The sequence below is a fragment of the Panthera leo genome, chromosome D2 (genome assembly GCF_018350215.1).
Source record: "Panthera leo isolate Ple1 chromosome D2, P.leo_Ple1_pat1.1, whole genome shotgun sequence".
NCBI classification, from domain to species: domain Eukaryota; kingdom Metazoa; phylum Chordata; class Mammalia; order Carnivora; family Felidae; genus Panthera; species Panthera leo.
The window spans coordinates 52704678-52718436 of record NC_056689.1 but is presented as its reverse complement, the minus strand read 5'-3'; the positions used below and the strand labels follow the sequence as shown (position 1 = coordinate 52718436).

General features: G+C 36.3%; 1 protein-coding gene across 10 annotated transcripts in view; it reads right to left on the bottom strand.

Annotated features, from left to right (window-relative positions):
* The window catches only part of EXOC6 (exocyst complex component 6), a 296860-nt gene that overhangs the window by 65650 nt on the left and 217451 nt on the right, over positions 1-13759 (bottom strand). For all 10 annotated transcript variants that reach the window (XR_006194679.1, XM_042908852.1, XM_042908849.1 and 7 more), the window contains one exon: positions 13397-13576. Coding sequence is in view for 9 of the 10 variants with exons in the window: in XM_042908852.1 (XP_042764786.1) it covers positions 13397-13576 (180 nt within the window). In the remaining variant the exon portion in view is untranslated. The remainder of the gene's footprint in view (positions 1-13396; positions 13577-13759) is intronic.

Genomic DNA, 13759 nt, shown 5'->3' with positions numbered 1-13759 from the left:
GGCAATTCAGGGGAGCAATACTGGGTTTGTAGTGAAAAAGAAAAATGTGCACTTGGTCATGAATCATACTGGGTTATGCACTGAGATAGATTTCTACAAGTGGATTTTGGGATAAGGTCTGTAGAGAAAAAGCACTCAGGAAAAGCATAAACAGTCTTAAAAGCAGGTAATAATAACAGCTAGTATTTTTTGAGTGCTTATTATATGCCAAGTGCTTTTCTAAGTACTTTATGTATACTATCTCATTTAACCCTCACAAAAATCTATAGGGCATATACCCTTACAGCCCTCACTTTATAGATGAGGAAGATATCTACAAATTGTGCCCTGTCATGCATGGGGTGACCACAGTGAGGTTTTCCAAAGCACTGCACTCACCACAGATGCAACCATAATACTAACTTTCACAATCAAGTCCCAGAGAATCCTCCTGTTTCACCAAAATAACTATTACCTTCAAATGTAGGTTTCCACAAAACTACAAACATATGAAAAATATTGACAAGATAATTAGAATTTACCATAGATAACCAGGCAGAGAAAAATAAGCCTGCAGGAGGTTCAGTACTATCCAATTCACATGCTAGCTTTGGCTTGCATTTACTTACCGGCATGGCTGCATGATCATCGCTGTTAGTCTAAGAAGGAAGTCAGCCAGGAAATCAGATAAAAAAGGAAAATGTATTCCAATAGTAGCAGAGGCAGTGTTTAAGGTAACAAAATACACTACAAAACAAGCAAGCTGGCTCTGTGTGTTTGCTATAATTTAAAGGCATTAATTTATTACATAAATGTGATCATTTTGAAGATTTGTATATTAATTTTCACATCTATGCCAATCAGATAAATCCTCCTCCAAACTTCTGTTTACCTAATCAAGTCGTCAGCATTAAAATACCAAGGGGGTACCTGGATGGTTCAGTCGGTTAAGCGTCAGACTCTTGATTTCAGCTCAGGTCATGATCTCATGGTTCATTAGATCGAGCCTTGCGTCGGGCTCTTGTTGACAGCTTGGAGCACGCTTGGGCTTCTCTCTCTCCCTCTCTCTCTGTCTCTCCCCTGCTCGTGCTCTCTCTCTCAAAAATAAACTTAAAAAATATATATTTAAAAAAACACCAACGTGCTAATACTAAATTTGCTGAACTGTCAACTTTAGAAAACACCAACTCTTTGATAGGGTTCTTTGCTATAGAGCAGCTGTTCTCAAATTTTAATTTAAAAATGCTGATTCCTAAGCTGAGGAAATTTTAGTGCATTTAGGTCTAGAGCCAGCACTGGAATCTGAATTATTGACAAGTATCTCTTCCTGTAGGGAGCTTGGATGGCTTAGTCGGTTGAGCATCCAACTTCAGCTCAGGTCATGATCTCGCAGTTCAGTTCAAGCTCTGTGTCAGGCTTTGCGCTGACAGAGTGGAGTGTGCTTCAGATTCTCTGTCTCCCTCTCTCTCTGCCCCTCTCCCTGATTGCACATGCATGCTCTCTCCCTCTCTCTCTCTTAAAAAAATAAACATTAAAAAAAATTTAGAAGTATCTCTTCCCACAGATGATTTTCATACAAAAAGAAATAAAATGTCCATTTCTGCAGACACACACAAAAACTATACTGAATATACGATTCTGAAGATGCCTAGAAAGGATAAGCCACTATGCTTCCGCATAATCTGCCACTATAGCACAAAAGAAAATACTCAAGGAAAGATGGCACACTAAATTATCTTATAACCATTTAAATGTATTTTCTCCCCAAAAAGTGAGTAACAAGTCAAAACAAAAATTGGTCTCAATTTAAATATATATAAGCTCCCACTGAAGTTCTGTACCAAATATACAGTACTACCTTGTTCCTCTAAAATATTAGGGATTAAATTAATTAAATATTAATTCCTTAATAAAGATTAATAAAATTAAACTAAAATTGCCTTAAATACTATTTTTTAAATTATCTAATTTACTTTTCAAATTCCACTAATAAACTATATAATATTTAAGTACTACTTTTTAAAAGAAGAAGTATTTACCCTGAAACATGGATTTAACTTTATTATATTAAACCAATGAAATTCAAAATCTATTTATTAGTGGTAGCTAAACATCTGTGTGGGAAGGTGTCCTCTTCACCAAACACACTATGAATAAAAAACACTACAAGTAGGAATGGAGGAACAGGCAGATAGACCATTCTAATTAACCCCAGTAAGCAGTGGGCTAGCAACTATGTTAGCCAGACAATTCCTTCTTCTGGAAGACTGGGCTAGACTCTAGATAATCTCTAAGTCCTTTCTAGATTTAACTTCCAATAAAAGTCAGGCAACAACATTTAACATTAAAACCACATAAGTCATAGGACTTATGTTTTCATCATAGTTCATACCATATCATTTGTATGACTTACAGGTAACAAATCAGATCAGTGTGATTCATTACCATTATAGATTTTTTAAATTAATATCCAAATAAGTAAAACCAATTTGTAAGCATGTGTATGTGTGTATATATATATATATATATATATATATATATATATATATGGTTATGTTTTCACTTGGTAAGCACTAAAATGTATTCAAAGCTGCCTATGCCACAATTTAAAAACTACAATCTTTTTTTTAAAAAACTTTTTTTAACGTTTTATTTATTTTTGAGACAGAGAGAGACAGAGCATGAACGGGGGAGGGGCAGAGAGAGAGGGAGACACAGAATCGGAAGCAGGCTCCAGGCTCTGAGCCATCAGCCCAGAGCCCGACGCGGGGCTCGAACTCACAGACTGCGAGATCGTGACCTGAGCTGAAGTCAGCCACTTAACCCACTGAGCCACCCAGGCTCCCCTAAAAACTACAATCTATATTTTTAATACAATTCTTTCTGGTGTCACGTGAAAGAGAGAGCGATTAAAACCTCTGATTGTATAGTTGACTATTGAAGTTCTCCTTTACAATTTTCAGTCAAGTAAAAGGACATGTGAACCCATATACTTAACTCAGAAAAAAGTTTGAACCAAAGAATAAAAAACATAAAAGGGTAGGGCTGAAAGAGAAAATAAGGTGCCAGAATGAATAAATCTATGTTTAGCTTGGGACTTTACATCTGCATGAAATAATGATGCTTAGAAACATAATATTATATACAAGGACCTTAGAGATGATCTAATCCAATCATATTACTTCAAAGAGAAGGAGGCAGGTTGTTCAGAATCAAGATGGTAGACTAAGTTAATGTTTTTGCTTCCCATCCACCCTGAGATACAAGTGAAATAAAAAGCACAGAGCTGTGAAAAGGAATAAATGTTTAACAGTGGAGAAAATGAAAGTACTTGGGGGAATTCATAAAGCGGTAAGACACTGCCCATTATATGCTAACAGGAACTACAGTGGAGCTGAGAGCCAGCTGTGTATTAGAGTTCAGAGATGGCAGGCATGAGAGAGGATGGAAATGAAAAATGGGATGGAAAAATAGGGAAGGAAACTGAAGATTTCTCACACACTGTGCCAGTGATCCCTTACCTACAGAGCATGGTCAATTTTCATAATGAAAGAACATTTAGGGGACAGCTGAGGCTTCTGGTATAGGTGGAAAGAAAGAGAGAGGGAAGGAAAAAGAAAGGGGGAAAGAAAAGCTCTGCTCATTCTGGCCTGGGGCAGTGATAATAGAAAGGCAGAGAAGGCTACATAATTTAAGAAGCTCAGTGCAAAAGGTAAATGTGGGGCCCTTTGTTCAAAAATTAAGAACCGCAAGAAAACAATAGCTGAGCACCAAATCACATGCAGGGGCCTTCTAAACTCAAGATCCATGCAACTTCACAGGTCACACATCTATGAAGTTGACCCTAAAGAGAAGAGGCCAGAATCTCATGGTTAGCTCCACACCTCCTCACTCTAAGAGGAATCCTAGGCAAAATTAACCCCATTTTTTAGTTTTTACTTATTTATTTTGAGAGAGAGAGAGAATCCCAACAGGCTCCCCACTGTCAGCATGGAGCATAACGCAGGGCTTGATACCATGAACCGTGAGATCATGACTTGAGCCAAAAGATACTTAACTGAGACTGAGCCACCCAAGTGCCCCGAAACGACTCCCAATTTAAAAAAATTCCCAGTCGATTTCTACTCAGGGGAAAAGTTTACCAAAAAATAGGGTACTTACACAGTAGCAAAGAAGCTCATATTAGTTCTCCAGGCCTTCTTTTTTTTTAAATTTTTAAAAAATGTTTTACTTATTTTTGAGACAGAGAGAGACACAGCATGAGCAGGGGAGGGGCAGAGAGAGAGGGAGACACAGAATCCGAAGCAGGCTCCAGGCTCTGAGCTGTCAGCACAGAGCCTGATGAGGGGCTTGAACTCACAAACCATGATATCATGACCTGACCCGAAGTTGGACACTTAATTGACTGAGCCACCCACGCGTCCCCAGGGACTCTTTATTAAAAGAGAATGAACAAAATGAAGAAACAAAAAAGTATTCAAGGGTAATTAGATAATTTAAGAAACTGAAAATATCTATCAAAAAAAAAACCACCTTCTAATACTCAGGAAGAGTTGAAAGATAACATATCCATTTTTTTAAGAATAGTACTCTATGACAGAGGAACATTAAAAAGAGAAGTGCTTCACTAGAAATTAAAAGTTAATAAAATATTCTATAGAAGGACTAAAAAACAGAATTGGGAAAATCTCCCAAAAGAGAGCACAAAAAAAGATAAAGAGATAGGAAATGAAGGAGAGGATAAAACACATAAAGAACTGCTCTGGGAATTCAAACATCTAACTAAATGATTTCAGGAAAGAGAGGACAGGAAATGGAAGGAATAAAATTATTTAAAAAATAATTATCAGGCACAAAGCCATTCAACCTAGAATTAGATAACCAGCTAAACTATCAATCAAACATGGGACAGAAGAAGATATTTTATGATATGCAAGGACTGAAATAGGAGGAAGTTATTGAGACAGCTTAGCAAACCAACCAGTGAGGCAACAAAAACATGTGGAATCCAGGAAACAGTTCTCTACCCAGAGATCAGAAAAGGAAAATGTCAGGTTAACAGCTACATAGCAATTCTACCAATTCCAGAGAGCAACTGGTACAAATTCGAAGACAAAGGCCTCTGGAGGCACCTGGGTGGCTCAACAGATTGAGCATCCAACTCTTGACTTCTGCTCGGGTCATGATCTCCCGGTTCATGGGTTCGAGCCCTGCATCAGTGCAGAGCTTCCTTGGGATTCTCTCTCTCTCCCCCTCCCCCTCCCCTGCTCTCACTCTCTTCAAATAAATAAACAAATAAACTTGAAAAAGAAAAAGACGACAAAGGCCTCTGTAGTCAGAAGATAGATGAAGAATTAATAAAGCGAAAGGGTGGGGGGACTCATACCTTTATCTTACATAGAATTAAGATACTGACTAAAGCAGGGGCGCCTGGGTGGCTCAGTCGGTTAAGTGTCCAACTTTGGCCCAGGTCATGAACTCACAGTTTGTGGGTTCAAGCCCCACATCGGCCTCTATGCGGACAGCTTAGAGCCTGGAGCCTGCTTCAGATTCTGTGTCTCTCTCTCTGCCCCTCCTTTGCTCATGCTCTCTTTCTGTCTACCGGAAATGAATAAACATTAAAAAAATTTAAAAAAAAGATACTGACTAAAGTAGAGGAGCAAGAAAATAGGAATATAATTATTTTATATAAAGAAACAATAAATAGAAGAAATAAAAACAGTATTAACAATCAATGGGAGAAATAGGGGGAAAGGAGATGTTGCTATGCACACACCTATCTTTCATAGTAAGGAATCACTAGATAGTCTCTATCTTTATTAAGATAACCACCAGAAGAAATAAAAACATATGGTGAAAAATGGCAGTCTGGGAGAGTGGGACGAGGTGTCAGGAAAGAGCAAGGAGAGTGGCTATCTTCCATCCCAAATTCTTCTGGACTATTTGACTCATTTCTAGGTACATGTATTAACTGGAATAAAAGTAAACTGAAACAAAACAACCTTTATTTTAGGCTCTATGAAATCAGACAGATGTTAACAAATTAATCCAGAGGTTGAATGATGTGTCTGTTTCCACAGTGCTGGTTATTGGAAGAATCAGGCCCAGACTCCAAATCTCAAAAGTTTTAATATAGTGGTGCATCTTCAGAAAAAACATTTTAAGGAGAGAATGATTTTTTTTAAGTAAGCTCTACACCCAATGTGGGACTTGAACTCATGCCATCAAGATCAAGAATTGCATGCTCTACACACTGACCAGCCAGGTCCAAGGAGATGTGATTTTTTTAAGTTTATTTATTTTTGAGAGAGAGAGAGAGAGTGAGCAGAAGACACAGATTCCGAAGCAGGCTCCAGGCTCCCAGCTGTCAGCACAAAGCCCCACGTGGGGCTCAAATTCACAAACTGTGAGATCATGACCCGAGTCAAGGTGGCATGTGTAACTGACTGAGCCACCCAGGTGCCCCGAGAATGATTTTTTTAAATATTAAAAAAAATTTTTGGGGGGCGCCTGGGTGGCTCAGTCGGTTAAGCGTCCGACTTCAGCTCAGGTCACGATCTCGCGGTCTGCGGGTTCGAGCCCCGCGTCGGGCTCTGGCCTGATGGCTAGGAGCCTGGAGCCTGCTTCGGATTCTGTGTTTCCCTCTCTCTCTGCCCCTCCCCCATTCATGCTGTGTCTCTCTCTGTCTGAAAAATAAATAAATGTTAAAAAAAATTTAAAAAAAAAAAAATTTTTTTTTTGATGTTTATTTATTTTTGACAGAGTGAGAGACAGAGCATGAGCAGGGGAGGGGCAGAGAGAGAGGGAGACACAGAATCCGAAGCAGGCTCCAGGCTCTGAGCTGTCAGCACAAAGCCCGATGCAGGGCTCGATCTCATGAACCTTGAGATCATGACCTGAGCTGAACCGACTGAGCCACCCAGGCGCCCCGATTTTTAAAAATATTTATTTACTTATTTATTTTGAGAGAGAGAGCGTGAGTGAGTATAAGTGGGGGAGGGGCAGAAAGAGAGGGGAAGAGACAGGGAGCGAGAGAGGGAGAGAGAGAATCCCAAGCAGGCTCTGTGCTGTCAGTGACAGTACGGAGCCTGATGCAGGGCTCGATCCCATGAACTGTTAGATCATGACCTGAGCTGAAATCAATAGTTGCACACTTCATCAACTTAGCCACTCAGGTGTCCTGATTTTTAAAGTTAGATACTATCCATTTCTGTCCAAATCATATATCTTCATTTATTATTGGATATATATTTGTTTTTCACTTAAAGAAACCATAATATGTTTCAAAATTATATATGGAAATAAAAATGCATGTTAAAAAGTTAGTGGCACCAGATACATTTAGTAGGGAGGGAGACTATGGCCCTACACATAAAAAATTTACAAAGGATACTAAATTAGGCTGTCAATAAAACACTTATGGCCTATGGCTGGAAGCAATCAATTAAGTGAAGGGAAAAACCCTTCAAAGTAAACAATTAAAAAGGGAAATATTTTAAAAGGGAACTAGATGGGGGAAGTAGATACAGAATTTAAAGATCGAATAACATTTCCTGTCCTGAAAGTAGTTCCTACTATAATATTTTTAATTTTATTTTTGAACATACATACTCTGATTTATTTCTTGAGTTAAAAGTAAATCATTTTTCTTTGGCAATGTGATTTTAAAATCTATACCATATTTAGTGCTATGCTGGTAAATGTTTAACAACAATTCTCTGGGAAAAAAGCCTTCATTAATAAGATTTGCTGATTTCCACAGTCTAACTACTCCTACCTACGGCTACCAATGTGATGTCACTGAATGCACAGTTAGGCAGAATTGTGCACGATAGGCTTTCATAATATGTATTGCCCACCACTATTTTAAAGCCATTTTCTCCCAGTAGAAAGGCATCTCTAATCTTAGAGTAAGAGATATGGGGAAATGATTCTATTAACAGATATTCTTTTTATAAACAGTTTTTTAGGCATCTATTCTGTAATAAAGATGCCAAACTCATTATTCCTAGCAATCATGTCTATTTTTTTTATCATTTGTCACAAGACTTATATTAATGCATTAAACCAAAAGTTAAGCATATTTGAAAGCAAAGAAACATATATCTTTCTTGGAAGAAAAACTGGTATTTACAATTCAAACAGAAACAAGATCAGTTTATTTAAGAACTTTAGAGTGGTAGCAAATAAAAGCAGAGAAAACTACATTATGGCTAAAGATAAAATGGAATTCTGAGAAAGGAAGAAATATGAGAAAACTGATCATTCATGATCTTCCATTTACTTCTACTATAAAAGATAACCATTTGTTAGCATAAAATTTGGGTAAATTGGGCCCCTTTGCAAATACACATATGAAGAAATTAAAGAGTCATTACCATTCATACATATCCTTTAGTGGTTGTAAATCCATAAAATTATCTTTATTGAAACAAACACATGACTATTAGCATTTATGAAGAAAGTAAATGTTTGTTGTTCTTTCTAGAAGCAGACCAGTGCTGGGTTTTTCGGTAGTACACTCACGGTAAAATGTTAGTGAATTCCATTGGCAGTCTTCATGAACAGTAACTACGTTTGTTCAAGTTGCTTAACAACCTTTTCTATTTACATATGTGTAAGTGGTGAATGAATGTTTAAAAGCTTCTTAAAATTCCTTTGGTTTTAAGTTTTCTAGCTAATATAAAATCTTACTTTAAAAAAACAAAACTTACTTATAAATCAGACTTAAACTAAGTCTCATAATTGCATAGAAGAAAATGACTTGTATAATACATGCCAAAATGTTAACAGTGGTTATCCTTTGACAAGATAACAGGTAATTTTTATTTCTTCTATACTTAGATGTATTTTCTATTGTCAGGAAAAAAATATGAGAAATAAGGGTTATTCACATATCTGAAATACTATGAATATTAATATTATTTTAGGGATTAAATTTTAGATTCCAAGAATATTAATCTAGGGATGAAATAACATTTTCTTCACAGAGTAATGAGACTTCACTGGCATCTGTTAGTCATTATAAGCAGTGCACTCAACTTATACTTATTTATTCATATCAATACACTTTATAGTGAATATCTTTCACAATCAAATTTTTTAATGGCTATATAATGCAAAAGTATAGAATTCAGAGCTAAATAATATCAAGCTAAAAATGTAGGCATAAATACAACACACAAAAAAGTAAAGTACATTAAAATGAAACTAGTACTACAAAGGGCCTTAAAACAGTAACAGAGGAAGAAAAAAGAAAACAAAACTAACATTATTAATAGTACTTACTTTATGCCAAGAACCCTGCCAGGCGACTTTTTTACATACTATTTTAATTCATCCTATCTATGACAGTCCTATGGGAAAATGAATTATACCATTTTACGAAGGTAAAAGGTTTAGAGGTTAAGCAACTTGCCAGGATTCTGGAAATAGTAAATTATAAATCTAAGGTTCAAGCAGAAGTCATGCTAACTCTAGAGCCCATCCTATGCTCTCCCCACTTCAGCAACCTGGACCCCAAGAATGATAAAAGATAAATGGGTTTTGATTTAATTGAGTCATAAAAAGGCAATTTCCCTTGAGGCAGATAATATATTTAACAGGGCAGCTTAACATTTTGGGTAATGGGGTAATACTAGTCATTACTGCAAATACTGCCTATTTAGCTTGTTGTCAATTTCTATGGTCAGCAGAGAGCTGATGAATAAGTATTTTCATATGGAAGCATATTAAATTACTTTACTTTTCCCTCTCTTGCATAGACCTGTACTGGCTGAAACAGTGCAAGTGAAGAGACATAGGTAAGGGAAGTAATATACCAATTCTCTCACTCATCCAACCCTAGAAATAAGAAGTGCCTACAGTGAATATTATTGCTGGTCTTCCAAATCCTACACCTTTCTATTGCTATCATAATGTAGTTAAAAAGTGAAAATAACAAAAAGTTCTTTCCCTGGGCTCCAACAAAACCATTATTATCCATTAATTTCTATTGTTCTCATATCTTGTGAGCAGACAACAAAATTGTACTGGTTGGATAATAACTTTTTGGAACCGTTGGAACCTTTCCCAGGAATGTGGTTAGTAACTGGACATCATGATTACCTGTGATTGAGAAAATATTCTTTTACAACAATGGCAGAGACTGACAAAAACTAAATACACAATGACACTAAAAGTGGAGCTTTTAAACTAAGTGTTCTGTCTTAGGTATTTTTTAGGGTTGTGCAGTCAAAGAATCAGCTTCATCCCACAGCATCAACTTTTGTGTCTAATTATTTGCACTAATAGCCAATACTTGCACCATCTGAAAGAGTGATCCTTGGTCTCACAGCTCGCGTTGACTCTAACTCACTGCGTTGACCCTGAACAATGTCAAGCTAGGATAGTTAGGGCACATGGCCACTCTCCATGTCTGTGAGTGGGATAGCTACTTCTGTTAAAGCTGACTGATTTGGGACTAAATGTGATAAATAATCTTCTGAAGCTTGAGAATTGAAGGAGTCCAGAATGGGCCTCTCTATCAGGGTCCAAGGGTAACCTGAAACTAAGGAATTCTTTTCAGCCTAAAGCATTCAAACAAAAATGGTAGCTTACACAACTATGTTGCTTAGAAAAACAATACATTTAATAATACTGCTTCTGATCTTTGCTTAAAAGAAAACAAGACAGTCAAATATTTTATACAATTTCAGTATTTCAGGGAATATACTAAGCAATAATAAAATTACCAACTCTAGCTAAAACTTAGTATAGTAAATAATTTAATATTTTTGCTTTGGAATTATGTTTTTAGTTTATTGCTTGAATAAGCATATACTGTTGTCACATCCATTTTCTCTTTTCTTAGCTGTGAGATACAATTTCCTATTTATCTGATCATGTCCTATACTTATTATTGTATTTGTTGGTCTGCACTGTACAGCAGCTTATTTCCTTTACAGGAAAACCGATGTTAAATAACATAAAAATCCAAAATGGCATATGAAGAATCCCCTAAAACTATACAAAATATCATAATAGATTACATGAGCGATCTAGTTAGTCCAAGAAGATCTGTCTCTCTCAGTGTTACTACAGTACAAGAAAGCAGCCTTTCCCTCCAGATGTTAGCCTCCTGAAGTGAGATATTTGCCCCAACCATTTCTAACATATAACCTCTCTTAATCTTCTCAATTTATGCACAAAATTCCTACCCATCATGTTGTGCCAAGCTGTGAAAGATATTGCAACATAAAAATATGATGTGTATGTATCTGTGTACATGTGCGTGCACACAGATCTGTTTACTTTTGTACACTGCTTTTGGCTAGAAACATGGAGATGGATGCTGGCAACGTGAATTCAAATTAATTCAACAATTATTTAAAATATACTACATGAGGAACATTTTCTTAGAAATTAGATGAAACAAGAATTAAACATATATACAGGTTCCCTTTTTCAACACAAAGAGAGCAGTTAGGAATATAATATAATCCCTGGGTAAGCTTCTAAAATCTCTTTGGCACAGATCCACTATTAAAATCTCTTTAGGAAATTCTTCTATTTATTTTTTAGCAACACCTGCCTTCAACTATTCTAAATGGTCCTCTGGAGCAACTCGCAATGGAAAGTCAAAAAATTAGGAGAGTAACTTTTTTTTTTTTCCATTTTAAACAGGAGAGATGGGCGGAGGCTGTTGGGGAGGCTTGAGATTAAGTATTTTTGTGTTCAGCTACACCTCCTTTCTTTTTTCTTTCTTTCTTTCTTTCTTTCTTTCTTTCTTTCTTTCTTTCTTTCTTTCTTTCTTTTTTTTTCTTTCTTTCTTTCTTTCTTTCCAGGTGGGGTTTTTTTCTTGTGTTCAGCTACATTTTATTGTGAAATAAAAAGGTCAACAATTTTTTTTTCTATTTTATTTGTAAAAGAATTACTCCACTCATGTTTTAATAGTTCTATTATTTCTGAATACACCTAATGAAAAGCATGTTCATCCCAAGATAACATCTCTTTGGTCTTTGCATTCCTCATCTGAAGAATCCAATGCTTCAGCCTATTCAAACCCAAACATCCCTGTAATTTATATATATATTTTTAATGTTTCATCAATAGATTGCTCAAAATGTAGATGCATTATTACTATGTATCAGGATAGAACAATGTTCCAGCTTTACTCCTCATCTCTGGCCTAAAAACACCTAATAATTTCTTGGCTTTTCTAACTGGAAAAGTCATTGATTATACTGACTTTAATGAGAACTACCCCTATTAAGAGTTTATTTCAAGATGCTCAACATTGCTCCTCATCAGGGAAATACAAATCAAAACCACACTCAGATATCACCTCACTCCAGTCAGAGTGGCCAAAATGAACAAATCAGGAGACTATAGATGCTGGAGAGGATGTGGAGAAACGGGAACCCTCTTGCACTGTTGGTGGGAATGCAAATTGGTGCAGCCACTCTGGAAAACAGTGTGGAGGTCCCTCAAAAAATTAAAAATAGACCTACCCTATGACCCAGCAATAGCACTGCTAGGAATTTACCCAAGGGATACAGGAGTACAGATGCATAGGGGCACCTGTATCCCAATGTTTATAGCAGCACTCTCAACAATAGCCAAATTATGGAAAGAGCCTAAATGTCCATCAACTGATGAATGGATAAAGAAATTGTGGTTTACATACACAATGGAGTACTACGTGGCAATGAGAAAGAATGAAATATGGCCTTTTGTAGCAACGTGGATGGAACTGGAGAGTGTGATGCTAAGTGAAATAAGCCATACAGAGAAAGACAGATACCATATGTTTTCACTCTTATGTGGATCCTGAGAAACTTAATAGAAACCCATGGGGAGGGGAAGGAAAAAAAAAAAAAAAAGAGGTTAGAGTGGGAGAGAGCCAAAGCATAAGAGACTCTTAAAAACTGAGAACAAACTGAGGGTTGATGGGGGGTGGGAGGGAGAGGAGGGTGGATGATGGGTATTGAGGAGGGCACTTTTTGGGATGAGCACTGGGTGTTGTATGGAAACCAATTTGACAATAAATTTCTTATATTGAAAATAAAATAAAATAAAATAAAATTTGCATACATTAAAGTTCAAAAAATAAATAAATAAAATAAAATAAAATTCATTACACTGGAGAAAAAAAAAGAGTTTATTTCAATTTAAGTCTAAACCGAATTTCAGAGTTTTGTTTTGGTTTTGGTAGAAACAAAGTTGTAGTTATTTTGGCTGAAAGTAAAATAAATTAAAACTTCAAACAATTGGCTAGGTTATTAGAATTCTTCACAAATAGACATGTAATAATGGAAAGAAAATATTCAAGTCATGAAGTTGGTTTGAGCCAGTAAATCTCAAATTAAGATTAAATTCTACATATATTTTAGTAAGCAAAATTATAATACAATTTTCTGGGATTTTTCATACTTACAGGTAAATGAGTAAACACTTGAAAGATGCTTCTTAAAAAATTAATAAGATCCATTAAATAACCACTAGCTCTTCCATCTGGCTCAGACATTGTCCAGTCATAATCAGCAAGCTGAACAAATTCATCAATTTTTTGATTAAGTTTGGTATATATTTCTCCTTCTGCTGCATGTCGGGCATCCTGATAAGGGATAAAGTAACAAAAACAAAAAGTTATAGAAGCAGATAATTTAAAAACCTTTCTTGGGTGCCTGGGTGGCTCAGTTGGTTAAGCATCCAACTTCGGTTCAGGTCATGATCTCATGGTTTACGAGTTTGAGCCCCACATCGGGCTCTGCACTGACAGTGCTGAGCCTGCTTGGAA